We start from the raw sequence: 20,241 nt of genomic DNA, 5'->3' as shown, positions 1-20,241 counted from the left end.
GAGTTTGATTTATATTGATTCTGCAGTTTGGATAGTTTATTTCTGTTATTTCTTTTTCCGTAAATTGTTAGGCTTACCTAGTCGTAGAGACTAGGTGCCGTCACGACAGTTCAGGAGGGCGAACTTGGGTCGTGACAATTTGGCTCTAAAAGCTTGAAGGAATCACAAAAGTGCAAGTCGCCAAGCAATTGGGATACTTATAGAAGCCGTATGGGCAGCGGAAACCGAACCAAACGATTCGTGGATATCTCGATAGTCATGTTGACAGCCAGGGGCAGATTTACATGGACCCAAGCGGTGTCACAGGACACCGCTTCGTCGAAGTTTTTTACTATTTATATATATAAAAATAATAAGTAAAACAGATATACAAGATAAAACCATTAAAAGTGACACCACTTGCTACAAAACAGTTTATTAGTCTAGTGGTTGACAGCTTCAAGTTTGTTGTGAGAGGTCCTTGGTTCGAACTCCCTTGGCTCCACAACATATTTTTTGACTGTTATGGGCCTCTTACTAGAAATAATGACACCGCTTATAAAAAATTCTGCGTACGCCACTGTTGACAGCGACCCTCGTGTGGCTGTTGAGTTATAGCCTTTAATGCCCTGACATGTTGGCGTCATGATAAGTGCAAGAGTTCAAAACCGTTTCCTATCATCTTACTCTAGGAAACGCGGGGACTATCTGTATACGGTAAAATCCGAGGGACCGATTTTATAGTCATCTCGGGGCTCCAAAGATGCGTCTTTTAAAGCCCGAGGCAGGGCTCGAGGCGCAATCTCGTAGAGTTCCAAAATTGGTTCAGAGACAATGTGGATCGACGGCTGCAATAAAAAAAAATGGGAAGTTTCCTTGGAACTTGATGGAAGTTGACAGGTTGATGTGCGCCCGTACCGAGGCATTAAATAGTTGTATCAATCCCATATCTTTGTAATAAATGCACTGATACCATACGAAGATTCCCTGATCTATAAAGGGGTTCCTTATCATTTTTGTAAAGCGACACAAGATACTTCATTCAATGCAAGAACATCTTTCTGCTCTCTAGCTTAAACATACTCTCTATTTGACTCTGTTGCTTATATTTATTGCTTTATTTATATTTATTGTGTATCATTAATCGTTCTTCATTTATTGCTCGTTATTGGCCATAAAGAACTGCAATCACAACCCTAATAGTTGTTAATCCCTCATCGACAGCCCTTAGCCGGGCATCTAACTTGGCATCGAGGCCCGCACGCGCTAGCTCGAGGCCCCGATTCTCAACCGTTTGGTTTGATTTCTAAAAGGCATCTTCAATCTCTTATATTATTTTCTAACCCCGTCACTTAGCATCTACTGCTTAACAACTGGCATCAAAATAGATCACATATTTTTAGAACAACAAAATCAAATCTAATTGTTATTACCATTTTCAAGGTAAACACTACTGTACACCTGATTTATTTTCCCGCAATACTAATTGTTAACAATATTACAGCACAACTAAGTAGTAAGTACCTGTCTGAATATTGAAAATATGAAATGTTTTTAATGATTCTGAATATTTTCTTGGTATAGTAGGAAAATTTCGCTTATATTCATATTTTCTAAAAAAAAAAATATGACGTACATATATTGATTTGACGAAACATCAACGTAAAATTTTCCATTGGGAAAATAGAATTTCACCAACTCAAGTTCATATTGAGTTAAGAGAGTAATGCTCAAAACTTAGAGAGATACTTTTATTTATATGAAGATGTTATCTAAATAATAACACTAGGAAAAACAAAATCGTTTATTTCAAAGACGAATTTGGTAATTGGATCAACGAACCAAGCAAAATCCTAGATCACACTCTCAATTACTTTGTAAATGCCTTCAAAACTGATCACTATGTTACTAATTGGTCTCTTATAAAAAACAATCCAAAAAATTTTAATAACATTGATCTCTCTATCCTTGATGATCACCTAACTAAGAGTGAAGTTTACAAGGCAATTTTTTCCTTCAAACCTTTTAAATCTCCAGGACCGGATGGTATACATCTTTTTTTTTACCAAAAATATTGGAGCATTGTAGGTGAATCAGTTATAGATCTATGTACTCAAGTATTCAATACTCAAACTCTACCTCCTGATATCAACAACACCTACATTTGTATAATCCCCAAAGTTCCCAATGCCAATAACCTCAAAAACTTTAGACCCATAGGTCTTTGTAATACTATTTATAAAATCATTACAAAAATTATTGCTAATCGAATTCAGCCTTTCCTTAATTAAATCATAAGCCCTTTCCAAGCTAGTTTCTTAAAAGGGAGAAGGTCTTCTGATAATGCTATCATAATCCAAGAATTGATGTGCCAATTTAAAAAAATGATAGGAAAAAAGGGTCACATGATTCTTAAATTAGACCTGAAAAAAGCTTTCGATAGATTAGAATGGTCTTTCATCTACTTAACCCTTTCTCACTTTCAATTCCCTACTAATATAAAGAATCTAATTATGAATTGTATCAGCACTAGTAACATTGCCATTTTAGTAAATGGTGCTACAACCTCCTTCTTTGCACCAAGCAGGGGTATCAGACAAGGCAGCTTATCCCCCTTTATATTCATTTTGTGTATGGAAATGCTATCTCGTCTAATCTACCACCAAGTAGATATCAATCTTTGGGACCCTATTGGCCTAAGCAACCATCACACTAGTCTATCCCACTTGTTCTTTGCAGACGATCTTACCCTCATGGCAAAAGCTGATAAAAAAAACCTCCAAACCATCAAAGAATGCCTCAATACCTTTTGCAATATGTCTGGTCAAAAAATCAATAGGGGGAAATCAAAGATTTTGTTCTCTCAAAATTGTCCTATCCAAGTCACCAAAGAAATTGCCTCAGGATTTAATATCAACTCTGCTAACAAGTTTGGTAACTATCTGGGCTTTCCAATCCTTAATAATGCCCCAAAAGCAGCTGATTACCAATTCATAATTGAAAAAAATGCGGGCTAAACTTTCAAATTGAAAAATAAATTTTCTAAACATAGCAGGTTGGACTACCTTAGCCCTTGCTACCCTCAATTCTATTCCAAATCACGCCATGCAGTACACAAAAAAACTCTTAAGCATATCGATCAAATCCAAAGAAATTTTATTTGGGGCACTACGTCAAATCAGAAAAAACTGCACCTTATTAATTGGAACACTGTTACCAAGCCTAAAGATATAGGAGGTCTATGAAAGAAAGATGCACTTTCAAAAAATAAAGTCTTACTCAGTAGTCTCTCTTGGAGACTTATTAATAATACTTCCTCACCCTGGGCAAACCTCCTAATCTGCAAATACTGCAAGAAGAATTTCAAACACTCCTCCTTCATATGGAAAAGTGTTGTTACTAGCTGGAAAACTCGTAACCAAGGTATTCAATGGCTTCCCGGCAAAAACTCTAATCTTAACAGTTGGGAGACTCAATGGATCCCTCAACTCCCAACACTAAGAGCTTGCATTGAGGGCCCTTTAAATTGTAATGAAGCTACCCTTCCTATTAAGAAATTATACCACAAAGGGAGATGGAACTTTCAGAAAACATCCTTTACCATTCCCCCTTCATCATGGATAAAATTAACTCTATCCCTTACCCCTCCAAAACATAGACAAACCCCTTTGGAGACTTAGCCCAAATGAGTTATTCAATACAAAATCTTGCTACAAATTACTAAACCAAGGGGACATTGGTAATCAAGACTTTGAGTGGATATGGGAAATGCCTTGTCCTAATAAAATAAGATATTTCTTTTGGCAAATCCTTCACAATAAGATTCCTTGCCGTTCATACCTCCATCATATTGGAATCAATATAAACCCTCATTGCCCTAGTTGTAAAGACCAGGAGGAAACCATCACTCATATTTTCCTCACATGCCCCATTGTCTCAGGCATATGGAGACAATTTAACTTCATAAACCTGATCACTAATCAGGACAAACATTGGCTAATAAAGCTGAAAGACAAAAACATCAATCAAATTCCCCTAAAAATACCTTGGAGTAACCTCCTACCTTTCCTTCTATGGAGAATCTGGATCAATAGAAACAACAACAATATCAATAACACCCATTATTCCCCTCGTATGAAAGATATCTGTAATCTAGCCTTTGAATTCCTCTTTTTCAACTCCACTGGCTCAACAACTGTGGATAAATCCATTATTGACATAAAATGGTATCCCCCACAACACGACTCGTATAAACTTAACACGGATGGTGCCTTCAAACAAGAAGGAAACAAATCTGGTATTGGAGGAGTCTTCCGTAACAACAAAAGAAAAATGGATATTAGGTTTTCAAAAAATAGAAAAGGCTCTTTCACCTCTGCACGCAGAACTTCAGGCGATCCATGAAGGCATGAAAATAGCAACACATTATAACCTGTTTCTATTAGAAATCGAAACAGACTCCATTGATGCTATACATGCACTAAATAAAGATCACTTTGTCATGACTAATACTGTTCATTCATGCAGGTTATTGATGCTCCAGCGGAAGGACTGTCACGACCCGGATTTCCCACCATCAGAGTCATGATGGCGCCTACTCGTGGTAGCTAGGCAAGCCAACTTAATTACCTTTCCATCACTAGCAATTATCTTTAACAGTTTATAAGATCAATATAGAACATAAAGTCTAATGAGAACAATAGCGGAAGTCTGTCTTAAAATGATGAATTTAAAACGCGGAATAGTCAAAAACAACCTCTACCCAAGATTTGGTGTCACATTACTCACGAACCACTAAGAATAAACTAAATACAAAGGTCTGAAAGAAATATAACAGCTGTCTGTCTCGAAACAAGGAGGCAACAGTCTAAAAGAAAAACAATGAGAAGAGACGCCGGGCCTACGGACGCCTGCAAGGCTACCTCAGTCTCGTGAATATGAATCGCCTGCTTCCGAACTACTGCTGCTGCTGTTCCTCAAAACCTGGACCTGTGCAAAAATGCACAGAAGTGTAGCATCAGCACAACCGACCCCATGTGCTGGTAAGTGTCTAGCCTAACCCCGGCGAAGTAGTGACGAGGCTAGACTAGACACCACATAAACCTGTGCAGTCATAAATATACAGCGAAAATCGAATACAAGGCAATTAACAACATGGGAGGGAAAACATGCGATGGGGAGATACAATATTAACAGTAATTCAGAGTAACCAACTAAACAGCTTAGATCCACAATGAACAAGGAATCAATACTCAGATATAAACACATGGCATCAATAACTGTTGCGGCGTGCAACCCGCTCCATAATTACCATTTGTTGCGGCGTGCAACCCGCTCCACAATACCACTGTTGCGGCGTGCAACCCGACCCATATCATTTATCATGTATCATTGTTGCGGCGCGCAACCCGATCCTCACATATTATTGTTGCGGCGTGCAACCCGATCCTCAATATCATTGTTGCGGCGTGCAACCCGATCCTCAATATCATGGTACAGTCCGACTCCCCAAACAACAATCACAATCAAGGGGCATAAAATAAGCAAATATTTGACAACCATCCCGGCAAGGGAAAGAACCCAACAAGTTCAGCCAAACGTCCCGACAAGGGAATAATCAACAACGCTTTCTCTTTCTTACTTTCCTTATCTTATAATTCACTTTACTATTTTGAGCCAACGCTCCAAAGAATCAAGTCATTTCGTATACTTTCAATATTCGTATCACAATTCGAGCCAATGCTCCAGGAATCAAATGATCCTATTACCGTTCACATGTTATTCACAACGTATAGAAATCCTCCAATAAACACGGAGTTCACAACCAAGTCACGATAATTACATTATAAAGACTCACGGTCATGCTAGAAACCAATGTATAGATACTCGTCACCATGCCTATACATCGTACTCGATCACATAGCAATTAACAACAAGATTCAACTCCTATTCCCTCAAGCTAGGGTTAAACCAAACACTTACCTCAAAACCTTGAAATCCACTTAATCTTCAACTATCGCTTTACCTCATGATTCCATCTCCAATACAGTGATATCTAGGCATAATTAATTCAACAATATCAATAAAGACTCAATGGCAACTTCTCATAGCCTAGATATGAATTTTCTAGCATTATTCCAAAAATACCAAAATTAGACACCGGGCCCACATGGTCCAAACTCTAGGCTCGGACCAAAACCCGATCGCCCATAACCCCACGAGTGCAAATATATAATTTATTTTAAGATTCGACCCCAAATTGAGGTTGAATCACCCAAAATTCTCAAAACCCTAACTCTACCCAAAACCCATAATTTCTACCTTGATTTCATGTTTTTAGGGCTAGGAATTCACTAATTAATGAAGGAAATTGAAGGAAACAAGTTGAACAATGCTTACCCAAGAAGTTTTGATGAAAGGGAGCTTCAATGGACGCCTAAGTGCTTGGAGAAGAAAGGGCTTCGTGTGTTTTTATGAAAAATCCCGTGCTACTGTTCTGTTTTTAACTTAAAAATTCGCTGGGCAAAATTGCCCTACGCGATCACGGAAATAGGGATGCGATCGCGAAGGGTACCATTGACTGGTCATCGCGATCGCGTAGAGGGTTACGCGATCGCGTAGAAGAACTACTGGGGGTCCAAGGATTTGGCTTACGCGATCGCGTGGTTCAAGACGCGATCGCGAAGGAAGACGACTCAGTGCTATGCGATCGTGTGGGGAAGAGCGCGATCGCGAAGAAGGAAATCCCTGTGTAAAAATTGCAGAAAATCTGATATCATCCTAAGTCCAAAACCACCCCGAACACCTCCGAAAACACTCCCGAGCCCTCGGGGCTCCTAACCAATCACACCCCTAACTCAATAACATCTTACGAACTTACTCGACCGATCAAATCGCCAGAATAACCTCAAAATCATTGGATCAAGCCTCAAAATCATCATTTTCCTTTCAAACTTCATAAACTTCAAACTTTAGATATTTAGGTCTGAAACACGTCAAACGACGTCCGATTTCGACCAAACTTTACAGAAAGCGCTTAACACATATTTAAGACTTGTACTGGGCGTCGGAACCAAAATACGAGCCCGATACCACAGTCTTTTAATCAATTTTCATTTCCATTTTCCTTAATAATTTCAGAAAAATAATTTCACAGAAAAATTCATTTCTCGGGCTCTAGACCTCGGAATTCGACTCCGGGCATATGTCCGCGTCCCATATTTCTCTACGGACCTTCCGGGACCGTCCAATCTCGAGTCCGGGTCCGTTTACCAAAAATGTTGACCGAAGTCAACCTTAAACATATTAATATCAAAATTCTTCAAATTTTTTACAGAATTCACATATTTCAACATAAAAGCTTTTCCGGCTACGCGCCCGGACTGCGCACGCAAATCGAGACAAGTAAAAATGAGGTTTTCAAGGCCTCGGAAGCACAGAATGAATGAGGAAACAGGTGATGACCCTTTGGGTCGTCACAAGGACCTGTCCCTACGGCATAATTTTCGAGAAGGAAACCAAGTAGCTCATCTTTTGGCAGTAGATGCATGCAAGGACACTTTTTGGCAACCATGCAAGGAGTCAGCTAAACTACATCCAACACCACCTCCTTTTGTAAACTCACAGCTTGCTAAAGATTTGGATGTTGTTTACCACGGCATGTAATAGACTAAAACTTCTAGGTAACCAAAATGTCACAAACATTGGTCTACCAAGTTGTGACAATTTTTATTTTCAAAGTATATGTACCAGGAACAACTTCTAATCTTTATATAATATAAATATCCATACTATCAAAAAAAAAAAAAAGTTTATTCTTTACTTCAAAGTTGTGTAAATAAGTAACTAGAAACTGGAATTAAAACCTTTTGGGATATCCTTTTATCCAATGTTGTTCTCATCAAAAATTGTCCAGTAAATTGGAATTAATATTTTTCTAGTAGTAAATTGTCCCAAATCCGACAAAGAAATGACTTTTTTGTATTCAATCTTTAGCTGACAATGTATATCACTCTCTTCTTTTTCTTTTTGTTTTTTACTTCTTGTGGTTCTCCGGTTCTCCTAAATTACCAATAAATATATGGGCGAAGTGCACCAGCCACTTTTAAGTCCGCTATTTAAAATATATGCACAATTTACAATGTATTTAAACATTAGCCAATTCACCAAAATTTCAGGATTAAGTATCCTAAATTTGGAAATTTAGGACCTAGTGTCCTGAATTTTTGAGCTGCTAATTTGAAATTTCAGGACTGAGTGTCCTGAATTTCTGTACTAATTTAAAATTTGAGGCATAAGATTCTAACTTCTGAATACATTTTTCGATCTTTAGGACATGATGTCCTGAAGTTTGAACTTTGAGGTTTAAATTCTAGGATGATGTGTCCTGAAGTTTGAGCGAAATTGGCTAATCTTTAAATAAATTATGAACTATGGATATATTTTAAACAACATGCTTAAAAATCGCTGCCTGGTTTCATTTCCCATGTTCATTTCTCATCAAGTTATTTTTTTCTTGTCTTTTCAAAAGCTTTTTGTATTCATATGCTTGAAAATACCTGATTTAGATAGTAGGATTTTGTTATGTAACCAACTTAGGGGTCATCTATTCATTACCTTACTTGGATGTTGATTGGCAGGCAATTTTGGAGGTCATATACTCATTAACTAATAATTAAGGTGATAAACAAGATTTGAATTTCCACTAATAGAAATATAGGAATGAGTATAAAAAAGAGGAACAAGGACAGCTCTTGTATTGTATGGGTGGAGTGGGCCCTTTCAAGTACCATGTGCCTTAAATTACTATAAAAAAAAGTAGCCTGATGCATAAAGCATCTCGCGTTCACGTGAAAGAGCCACACTTCAGGGATGTGATGTAGGCAGCCTACCCTAATGCAAGAATTAGTGACTGTTTTCACGACTCGAATCCGTGACCTATAGATCGCATGGAGACAACTTTATCGTTAATCCAAGGCTCTCGTTCGTGCCTTAAAACTACTCATTGAGATAAATATTTCTACTTTTGTTATTACTAAAAATTGGTTTGGCAAGAAAGATTTTTAGTTTCTTTTCTCAAGTTGGATCGACATAATTGGAGCAAGAGTCATTTTCAAAGTCTAAGTTGGACGACATGAGAAACCAAGAAAGGCCATCATACTTACTTTGTTGGGTCTGTTTTCTGCAAAGTACCAAATGTATGAGTTGTATCTTTCCTCTCATGTCTTTCTAGTTTAACTTAATAACATTAGGATAAGCTATTGTACCTCAATTGAACTATCATTACAACAACAACTAGTCCTTAATTCCAAACAAATTGAAGTCAACTATATGAATCATCGTGGTGCATGTCGCTTTATTTATGCAACCTAATCAATAAGATAAACTAAGAAAATGATAAAATGATTCAGTGACACCAACAGGCATTTCTGTTATCTTCATCTTACAAACTCAAAACAAGTGAACTATGAAAAAAGAGGAACTCAGAGCAAGAAAGAAAAGGGCAGATCAGTGCACTAAGCTCCCGTTATGCGTGGGGCCCGAGGAAGGGTTGGACCACAAGGGTCTATCGTACGCAGTCATACCCTGCATCTCTGCAGGAGGCTGTTTTTATGGTTCGAACCCATGACCTCCTAGTCATGTGGCAGCAACTTTACCAGTTACACCAAGGCATTAATAAGAAGGGAAAGAAAAAGAGAAAGAAAATGCATTAATATTTAGCAACAAACAGTGTCCTTTATAATCAAACCAATACTTAAATAACTTGAGAAACTAATTAATAAAGAACATTTTCAATTTCAGTCCCTTGGCATCTATTATTTATGCCAAACATTTGATCTAATAATTGGTAAATATCATCAAGAGTAGTTTTCCACCACATAAAGGTTGTACTTCAGAGGAAGAATTTCATGAAGTGATATTCCATCAGTTGGAAAACTCTCCATTATTTTGCTTAAGTAAGAATAACACATTTAACATCACTAAGAGAATCTTATTAATATACTAACTTTGTGCTGTTTCTTTTCATGTGAGTCCACAGCTTCATTAGCTCAATACTGCTGAATGGTTTGACAAGATAATCTGTTGCTCCAAGCACCAATCCTTTCAAGACGAGAGGGACTTCGTCCTCGTCCAACATCACTTCCACAGCAGAATGGGAGACAAAAAGAGAAGATACATTAGGCGTCGTAAAAGCTTGTAAGTGATTTCTAGTACGGTCAAATCTCTCTATAACAGCCTCGTTTGTTCCGATAGTTTTTGGCTGCTATAGCGAAGTATTGTTATAGAGGACATATATTAGCATAAAAATCGATTTTGAGAAAACTTGCAGAGATGCTGTTATAGAGAGGTCTGACTGTAGCTCGGTTAGAAATAAAAGAAGAAAAAAGAGCTTACTGATCACAGGAATGTGTTTTAAATTCATATCCAGCTTGATGAAATTGAAAATCTTCGTGCCATTGGATATAAGGAGAGAGGCTTCAGCAAGTATAATATCTATACACGGCCCCTGAGAGTTCAGTGCATCTAACGCGTCTACTGCTGAAGACACTGGTATAACTGCGGAGCAACAAGAAGAACAACAGGTGACAGATCTCAATATATTAGAGAAGCAAAAAGGAAGAAAAATGAGGCATTTATATATCGCCGTTGAATCAATTAGAGTTAAGAGCTTTTGATTCAAGAAGTTACAATCATGCATTTATATGACATCTTCCTCTCAAGTTTTAAGAGATTTTTCCAAGTTTTATAGCAGGCCTAATTGCTGTTAAATCATGTTACTTATCTACTGACAAGTTTTCCTAAATGGAAACACAGGACAGCAATCCTCTTTCTTGATTGCGCGCTTAAGCTTTAAACAGGACATATCTCTGTTCCCATTGGGGAATCAATTTGGTTAATTGTGTATTAACTATGCAGACAGAATATATCCATAAACAGGAAAAGGGAAAAGTGGTTTATACAGCAATGAACAACTTGACTAATTAGTCTGGTAACTATCTGTCTCAATGTTATCTCACTTAACTTGTTATGATGAGAGTATCTTACCTAATCTAACACTTTCCTAAAAAGGAAAATATAACTGAGTGATTTAGAAAGTAATGTTGGAAACCATAATAAGGCATATCATACCTAATCTAATACATCCCCAAAATAGAAACCTAATTAAGGAGTATCATACCTAATCTAATACTTCCCAGAAATGGAACATATAACTGAATGGTTTTAAAGTAATGTCGGAAACCACAGTAATAAGGTATATAAATTTCGCATTACTACAATATAAGGTGCCAATGCTAATTTTTCCAACATATAGAATAAGGTACCGCGGAGATATTACCCTGGTAACAACATTTCTTAAGAAGGGCTAATACTTCCTGGCAACTCTCAGCATCTGTATCGCAAAGCAGAACCCTCACATTGCTCAAATCCATCAGATCATTGCTCATAAGATGATCACGGTTACTACAATTTCCACGTAAAATAATGCTCTCACTCTTGTCCATAGACACTATATAATAGTTTGGAAGAAATAATTACAATATAGTTTGGCAATGAGGACTCTCAATATTCTAGCAAAGCTGTGTTTGTTATATACATGAGCTATAACCAACAAGGAGTTTGGTTTACCAAATTTTTAAAGCTGACCTAACTTTTAGATGGATATATACGTTTGTCCCTTGTACTTCATTGGAAGAATGAAAGGCTTAGTTCCAATTAGCAGAAAAGAAGACTAAAGCGGTTTTGCTAATTCCATTTTCGGATTGTATAGCTGCAGTTTCAATTGGAGAAAACTCAACAAATACTAATACCTTCTGTTTAATTCCTCTTCCCTTTTCATTCCATATTCCTGAGCTCAAATCTGATGAATACAAAGAAGAATCCTCGTACTCTCGGCCACTGATGTTCATACTCATCGCTTCTCAAAGGCACTCAAGCTTTTCTAAAGGGATTGAGGGGGATGACTATATATGCAGTTTGGTGCACTAAGCTCTCGCTTTGCGCGGGGTCGGGGGAAGGGCCGGACCACAAGGGTCCATTGTACGCAGCCTTACCCTGTATTTCTGTAAGAGGCTGTTTCCACAGCTCGAACCCGTGACCTCCTGGTCACATAGCAGCAACTTTACCAGTTACGCCAAGGCTTCTCTTCAAGACTATATATGCAGCTAAATAGCAAATAAGTTGAGAGATTGCTGATCAGAAAGAACAGACTTTACATTCTAGTTATTAGGATTGCTATAATCACACTCGGAAAAGTTTGGCCAGCTTCTCATTGCCCACAGTATTTACACAATGGGACCATTTGGAAGCATCACATCATCACATGTGCTGATAGGAAGGAGAAGGTTAGTCGGCTTTCGTTCTGAAAGCATATATTACTTGTTGTCACCAAACAAAAACAAAGCAAATCAAAAGATAGCTACCAATCTATCATTTTTCATCACATTCACGTGTTGCAGAAAATCAAATACTTATCTTTTGGATCACCTAACCAATTCTAAGTCCAATGAAAGACAATCAACTGCTATTCAGGTTTTATATGAAAAATCATTCATTTACTTTACTACTAATGTTATGGATGTAGGGAACGTGAGCTTTTGAGGATTTAGTTTGGTGATCGAATTTAGAAACACATCGAATATTAACATAAGTAGTAGATTATTTTGATTAGCAAAAGCATGTGAATGACTTTTTCCATGTGCACACTGCATTATTCATATTCAACCTCACACGCAACGCAAATGCATAAGATGAAAAATGCAAACAGTTATCTGTATCGTTCCAATTTTAAAAGCAAATAATTATCTCATAAGCATACATCAACTATCAACTACATACAACAACAAGGATGCCTCAATTCCAAGCAATCAAGGCCTATATGAATCCTCGTTGACCAAGTCGCGACAACAATAACAACAACAACAGACCCACTGTAATCGCACAGGTGGGGGTTTGGAGAGGATAGTGTGTAGGTAAATTTTACCCCTACTTTGAGAAGGTAGAGAGGCAGTTTCCGATAGACCCTCGGCTCAAGACTAAGTCGTTTCCTTCGAGAGCAATTCTCACCTCATTATCTAACTTTCTGGATTGAGTTAAACCTAAGGTCCATTTTTTTTACCTGGTATCGAAACCCGAACCATCCATATTTTTGGTTTACCTAATGTTGGACCCTCATGTTATATTGACAACGCTCCGAATGTCCAACCTGGGCATGCACGAGCAGATTGATTTCTACATAATCATAAACTCTTGTACAAATTTCAATTAGCAACTTGAAGCTTTAAAACAAACTTGCAATTTACTGTAATCATGCAATATTTGTATTCTGCGAATGGAAAAATAAAATGGGGCATGACTTACAGAGACTGTAGGTATTGAAATTCGATTAGGTTCTTAATTAAGAAGTCCATATTGCAGCCAGTGGAATCCTCAGTTTGCAGTTGATATAGAAAACTCCGTAGAACTGGAAGCAAATTCATCTATTAGACGTCAATATCAGAGTGAAATAATACAAGTGAGGAGAATTTGAATAATGTATTATTTTTATCAAAAGTAAAAACGGAAAAGGTCCAAATATACCCTTGTAAATTGAGCACATTCGACCTTAGTTAATACTTTAGCCCATACATGCCATTACCGTCACATATTGGTCATATATACCCTTTTTGAAACGGAATCGACCCAAACTAATTAGCTCTTTCGTTAATTGTACTAAAATATATTACAAACACTATTTTTTTTTATTAGTACTTTTTTTTTGTTTACATATCTCTTTTCTTTCTTCTTTTCTTTTCTTCTCTTTTTTTTTCCATTTTCTCTTTCACCCATATACGAGTTCCTCCACTGCTGATGCCTTTTCCATTTTCTGTCACCAATTTAACTTGACAAAACTCATGAATTCCTGCTAATTTTACTATCACAAACCCCACAGGTTCTTCTGACCTGAAGGAGATGAAAATTGTCGAAGAAATTTTTTTTAGTGGTGTTAATTGGGTAAAGGTAGGATATGGTTATTCAGATTTTGAAGGTCTTGTTTCCTTCAGATCTAAAGCTTCACGGTGAACAGCACCTTCAAAATTTGAATAACCATATCCTACCTTCACCAAATTAACACCACCGAAAATATTTCTCCGATAATTTTCATCTCCTTCTTTCAGAAGAACCGGAGCATTCTCACTTGGAAGGTTTTGGTGGTGTAGATTTGAGTTTTAAGAATAAAATCACGTGAAATTGGTGACGGAAATGGAGAAGGCATCAGCAATGGAGGAAATCGGATATGGGAGAAAGAAAAAGAAGAAAAAAGAGAAGAAAAGAAAAAAGAAAAAAAAGTACTAATAAAAAAGAGATAGTGTTTGTGATACACTTTAATCTATTTATATCTATATTATTATAAAAGCACGAATAATTTATGCTAAATGTTGAACGACTAAAATAGCCTCGAAATATTAATTAACTTTTATAACCTTAAATATTTGTATAATTTAAGGATATAATGGTAAATCACCCGATGCTAGAATTCTTTTCCCATTTAAACTACACATAAGGCAACGTAAAAGTTTCAATGCTCCTCGGTTTTTAGGAGTCCTTTACCAAGTTTAACTTATTACAACTCCTTTTAGTTTTAGGAGTATTTCTTATTTCGAGCACTTTTACGTTTGCCCGTTCTTTTATATACTTTTAGAGTTAGGAGCCCTTAATTTTTTTTTTCTATTTCAACTAGAAAAATTTGGATAGCTTCCGTTTTAAAGTGCTAAGTTACAGCTACTACAAAAATAAATCTCACATTGAAACAAATAGTTATTTAACTATTATACTGATATTAGTGAATAGTCATTCACTCCCTTTGTTCCAATTTATGTGAACTTATTTATATCTATATCTATATCTATATCTATCTATATCTATATCTATATCTATATCTATATCTATCTATATCTATATCTATATCTATATCTATCTATATTATTATAAAAGCACGAAAAATTATGCTAAATGTTGAACGACTAAAATATTTCCAAAATATTGATCGACTTTTTTGCCCTTAAGTATTTGTATAATTTAAAGGTCTAATTGTAAATTATCAAATGATGGAATTCTTTTTCAATTTAAACTATACATACGCTAACCCTACAAAGTTAATCCTACTTACACTGGAAAGGCATGTCCATAATTTTCTTTTAAAAAAAATTGTTGTCCCTAATTATAACAAGTACGTAATTTTAGTGGGAGGATAGGAGATTCCTTCTTGGAGAACTTTTTTTCTTTCTTATTCACATTATGAATTTTTTACCTTTTTATTGTGTAAGGAACTTCAGATAAATTTCATTCATTCCTGAAAAGTGATTTGTGTTTTATTTATGTGTTAGGAATTTTTTTTATAAATACCAATATTTTTCTTTCGAATAAAATATCATGATTCCTTCTTGAGGAGGTATTTTTTCCTTTCACGATAGGATATTTGGAAAGTTCTTCGATACCTTTTATATATTTAGTTAGAACTTACAAAATATAGATTCTATTACGTGCTTTTTAACTAAGATTGGATTAATCAGAATTGTAATGAATTTTAGAGATTGTATTGATTAGGATTGGAGTTAAATTATTTTCTAGCTGCGTAACCATGTAATTTTCTTTTGAATATTCGTATAGTTAAGAATTTATAATTTTACTAAATATGACTTTTTGTAATAATTGACATAAAATAACGTGCAACACAAGAAATAAATGCCAACAGAATGTATGAATGACTAAATGAACCTTTCTTTTTTAGTTTCTTTGTTACTAATGTAATCTTGAGTAAATATGATTTTCATGTATCTGAATCATTAAGGCTTAATTAAATAAAAAAATTATTGAATCAGAAAAATAATATTTAAGTATTTTGTGTTCTTAAGTAATTTTACAACTTTAATTGTATAATTCCATTATATTTAGTTCTATTTTGTCCTTTCATTGTGCCAAAACATTATTAATTTATTCGAATGAAACAGATTATTAAACTTTGTACATATTGAATTTCGTACATATTCAGTTGTAATTAATTTTAGAATATTATGTAATTGAAAGTTTATTTTTTCATACGTGTTTTATAATAATTTGACATAAAGATATTCATGCATCCACGAACATAAGAAACTAAGTACTATTACAAGCACGAAGGCCCTTAGCAAGAAATATCGTTCGTGCTTTTTTACCCTTCGTAAATAACACTTTATATTGGATAAAATTGTAAAATACAAATAAAATACTTTTTGAAAAAAAAAAACAAAAATTACGATAGGAAAAGGAATAAGCAATTAAGAAAGAGAGACAAAATGTAGGAAACTCTTTAATTAGTATCTAACCTAATACTCTAAAGAGGCACAATATTTCGTAGGTTAAAAAGGGAAAAAGTAAGACTCATTAATTAATATCCTATTAAATAGGTCAAAACATTCGTAGTTAAAAAAGAATAAGAACATTAGTTAGTAGAAATTACCCTACGAACATTTTGATCTCAAGAAATAAAAATTTATTAAGTAAAAAGTTTTAAAGTTCATCAGCAAAATTTTTATATATAAAAATTCATCATTAAAACCATTTAAAGAGTCAAAATTGTAGTAGGTTAAGAAAGAATAAGACAATGTTTCGATAGTTTAGTATCCTGATCTTTTATTTTTCATGAACACATTCTTTTTAGTTTTCTATCTATATATATATTTATATCATACTATATTAAAAATATAATATAATTAATTTCTATCTACTTTTTTTGAACCCTTCAAAGATTTTGCATTAGACAAAATTAATGAACTGAGTTTATTATCTCAACAATTAGGATTTAATTTAGAGGCATTGAATATGATCATCTAAATCTTTCTTTATTTAAACTATGTAAAATTTTTAATATTTAATACTCAAAATCAAGATTTTATTTTATAATAAATCCCTTGCCTTAATTTTTTGACTTTTAAAATGTTTCTAAAATACTTACCTAAGTTGTCATTATGCATCTATACCAACCAATCAATTTTCTCTTCGTCTGCCTATCACATAGTGTTTATGAAAGTTCTAAACCTAAGGTTTATAAATGTATATCCCTCGCGAAACCAAGAAAGATAATAAGGAAATATGAAGATTTTGTCCAAATATGAAATAACTAATGTAATATTAACAATGAGTGATTTGTTAAGAATTTAAAAGAGAGAAATTAGAGATTGACAAAAGTAAATAACTTCTACAAACACAAAGACCTAAAACAAAAATGCCAGATGCAATTTGTTTACCTTTTAAAAATAGATTTTCTTATTGAACTAACTAATTTACAGTTAAAATTTAAAATTTTGGATGACCTAATACTAAGAATTTGACAAAAAAATTAATTAATTTCTTTAATGTTAAAACAAATAGTTGAACTTCTTAAACTAACTAAAAAAGAAAAAGAATTTGCGTGATTTATTTTCAAATTAAATCATATATATAAAAAAAATATTTTTCAAGTTGATAAAATTCTTAATAATGCATAAGGGATGATAGAACAACATTGATTACAATCATTATCAATTAGATACAAAGTTGAAGCTATAAGGAATGAATATTTAGAAGTAACTTTTTTTTTTTTTTTTGCATTCGTTCAAAAGAATAACAAACTCCCTATTTTATTCATTATCTTTATAAAATATTAACTAACATAGTGAAGGCAACAAGAGAAACAATAACAAGGCATCCAAAAGTTAAAAGAGGATTTTTAATTCCTTTTAGCTTAGGACTCTTTGTATAGATAGGGAAACAAGATTTGAAACTAATGTTTAAATGGATATGATCAAATTAATTTGTTAAAAAAATAATAAATACAATTTTGAGCACTTTTTTCTTTGTGATTCTTTTTTTGTTCTATTCTTTTTGGCTATAGAAAGTGTTGACGACCCAAAAGGGTCATCACCAGATTTCTCCTCTTTTTCCGTGCTTCCGAGACCTTGAAAACCTCACCTTTAGTTGCCTCGATTTGCGTGCGCAGTCCGGGCGCGTAGCTGGAAAGATTATATGTTAAATTCTGTAAAAAAAGAAAAATTTCAAAATGTGGCTTAAAATGATTAAAGTTGACTTCGGTCAACATTTTTAGTAACGGACCCGGACCCGTGATTTGACGGTCCCGGAGGGTCCGTAAAAAATATGGGACATCGGGCATAATGCCCGGAGTCGAATTCCGAGGTCTAGATCCGGGGAAAAGAATTTTTCTGTTTAATTGTTTTTCTGAAATTTTAAGGAAAATGGAAATTGAAAATTTATTAAAAGACTATGGTATCGGGCTCGTATTTTGGTTCCGACGCCCCGGTACAGGTCTTAAATATGTTGTTAAAACTTTCTTGTGAAGTTTGGTCAGAATCGGACGTCATTTGACGTATTCGGACTAATTATCTAAAGTTGGAAATTTTATTTGAAGTTAGAATGAAAAATGATGATTTTGAGGTTTGATTCATTGATTTTGATGTTGTTTTGGCGATTTGATAGCTCGAGTAAGTTCGTAGGATGTTGTTGAGTTAGTGTGTGTTGATTGGTTTGGGAGCCCCAAGGGCTCGGGAGTGTGTTCGGAGGTGTTCGGGTATTTTTGACTTAGAAAAAGTAGCAGATTTCCTGCCAATTTTTTACACAGTGCTTTCCTTTCTTCGCGATCACGTCTTTCAGCCCGCGTTCGCATAAGCCTTAGCCTTCCCTTCATCCACATTCGCGTTACCCCGTACGCGATCGCGTAAGCCAACTCAGGACCCCCAGTAATTCCTTCATCGCGTTCGCGGACTAGTCCTCGCGTTCGCGTAGTAAACAGCCTCTTCTTCATCGCGTTCGCGTACCCCATCTCGCGTTTCGCATAGTACAAGTCCTGGGACCCAGCCTTTCCCCTTCTACCGCCGTTCGCTATTAGTCTTCTGCGAATGCGATGTTCCCAGTCCTCTTGCTTCGCGAACGCGGACACCCTGTCGCGAACGCGAAGGTCAAAAATTGCCCAGTGATTTTGTTAAAATTACCAGAAACAGTAGCTTCGGGACTTTCCTCATTTTTCCACACGAGCTCTTCTTCCTAACACCCCTATGAGCGATTTGAAGAGCCTTTTCCTCCATAGCTTCTTAGGTAAGTGTTCTCTAACTTCATTCTCTCTTAATTTCTTCATCTAAATCCCAATTTTCCTAGCCCTAAATCATGATTTCAAAGTAGAAATTAAGGGTTTTGGGTAGAGTTAGGGTTTGAGAATGTTGGGATGTTCAACCTCAATTTGGCGTTGAATCTTTAAAACAAATTATATATTTGAACTCGTGGGGTTATGGTGACTGACTAGGTTTTAGTCCGAGTCTCGTGTTTGGACCATGTGGGGCCGGTGTCGAATTTTGGTATTTTTGGAAGAATGCTAGAAAACTCATTTCTAAGGCTATGGGATTATGTTGTTGAGCCCTAATTGATATTATTGAATTAATTATGCCTAGATATCATTGTTTCGGAGTCGGATTGTAGAGGAAAGGCGGTATTTGAGGATTGATTGCTATTCTTTGGACCGGGTAAGTGTTTTGATCTAACCTTGGCTTGAGGGAATAGGATTAGAGTGTTTATAATTGCTAATTGCTAATGATCGAGTGCGGTGTTAGGCATGGTGACGAGTATCTATACACCGGTGTTTAGCATGACCGTGGGGTCCTTGTTTGCAACGTATTTCTGATATTTTTGAGATCTTCTATGCTAATTGATGAATTCTACATAATGTGGAAGAGTTTGAGGATGGTTATGAATTTAAATTCTTTGGAGTTGGCTCGAAAATAAAAATACTATTGAGTAAGAAATGAAAGAAATTGGAAAGAGATATGATAATCCCTTCCGGATGGTTTTTAAGTATATTGTTATCTCCCTTTCCGGGATGTGAAAGTTGTTGTTATCCCTTGCCGGGATTTAGCTGTTTAATTGTGTTTTTTCCTTGCCGGGACATTTTCTTATTTATTTGCTTATTCCCCTCGCCCGTTTGGTTTGTGATTGTTTAGGTTCGGTGAGGAAGAGTGATAATGCACGAAGGGTCATTCCTGCTATGTTTTGATTAATATTTGCACGAAGGGTCATTCCGTGCCATGGTTTTGATTTATTTTGCACGAAGGGTCATTCCGTGCCATATGTTTTGATTATTTATGCACGAAGGGACATTCCGTGCTCTGATTTGACTATAATTTGCACGAAGGATCATTCCGTGCCATGACATGAGAGTTATGTGAGGAAAGCAGAAGGGTGATGCCATGCATTCTATTTGAT

The 20,241-nt window shown here is 35.5% G+C and overlaps 1 protein-coding gene across 2 annotated transcripts; it reads right to left on the bottom strand.

Annotated features, from left to right (window-relative positions):
* Positions 1–9,694: 9,694 nt before the first annotated feature.
* Positions 9,695–14,283, bottom strand: LOC109216948 (two-component response regulator-like APRR1). Of its 2 annotated transcripts, XR_002066580.1 has the most exons (4): positions 13,558–14,283; positions 13,339–13,441; positions 10,375–10,536; positions 9,695–10,119 (listed from the first exon to the last, which is right to left on the bottom strand). XR_002066580.1 is itself a non-coding variant. In XM_019381173.1 (3 exons), exons 1-3 carry the CDS (start codon positions 11,481–11,483, stop codon positions 9,974–9,976), a joined length of 474 nt encoding a protein of 157 aa, XP_019236718.1. In that variant the 5' UTR covers positions 11,484–11,543; the 3' UTR covers positions 9,695–9,973. The 2 variants fall into 2 exon arrangements, 1 of the variants encoding a protein (XP_019236718.1); XM_019381173.1 differs by lacking the exons at positions 13,339–13,441; positions 13,558–14,283 and adding an exon at positions 11,318–11,543.
* Positions 14,284–20,241: the final 5,958 nt, after the last annotated feature.

The sequence above is a fragment of the Nicotiana attenuata genome, unplaced genomic scaffold (genome assembly GCF_001879085.1).
Source record: "Nicotiana attenuata strain UT unplaced genomic scaffold, NIATTr2, whole genome shotgun sequence".
Classification (NCBI taxonomy): Eukaryota; Viridiplantae; Streptophyta; class Magnoliopsida; order Solanales; family Solanaceae; genus Nicotiana; species Nicotiana attenuata.
Note: the sequence above shows the minus strand (reverse complement) of the source record. Positions and strands in the feature narration are given on the sequence as shown.

What these genes read in the sequence shown, in the direction of transcription:
- LOC109216948 (XM_019381173.1), bottom strand. Translation starts at nt 11,483, where the DNA reads ATGGACAAGAGTGAGAGCATTATTTTACGTGGAAATTGTAGTAACCGT. An exon ending in TAAGAAATGTTGTTACCAGG is followed by an intron (nt 10,537 to 11,317) that starts GTAATATCTCCG and finishes GTTGCTCCGCAG; the next exon opens with TTATACCAGTGTCTTCAGCA. An exon ending in AAAACACATTCCTGTGATCA is followed by an intron (nt 10,120 to 10,374) that starts GTAAGCTCTTTT and finishes CTGCTGTGGAAG; the next exon opens with TGATGTTGGACGAGGACGAA.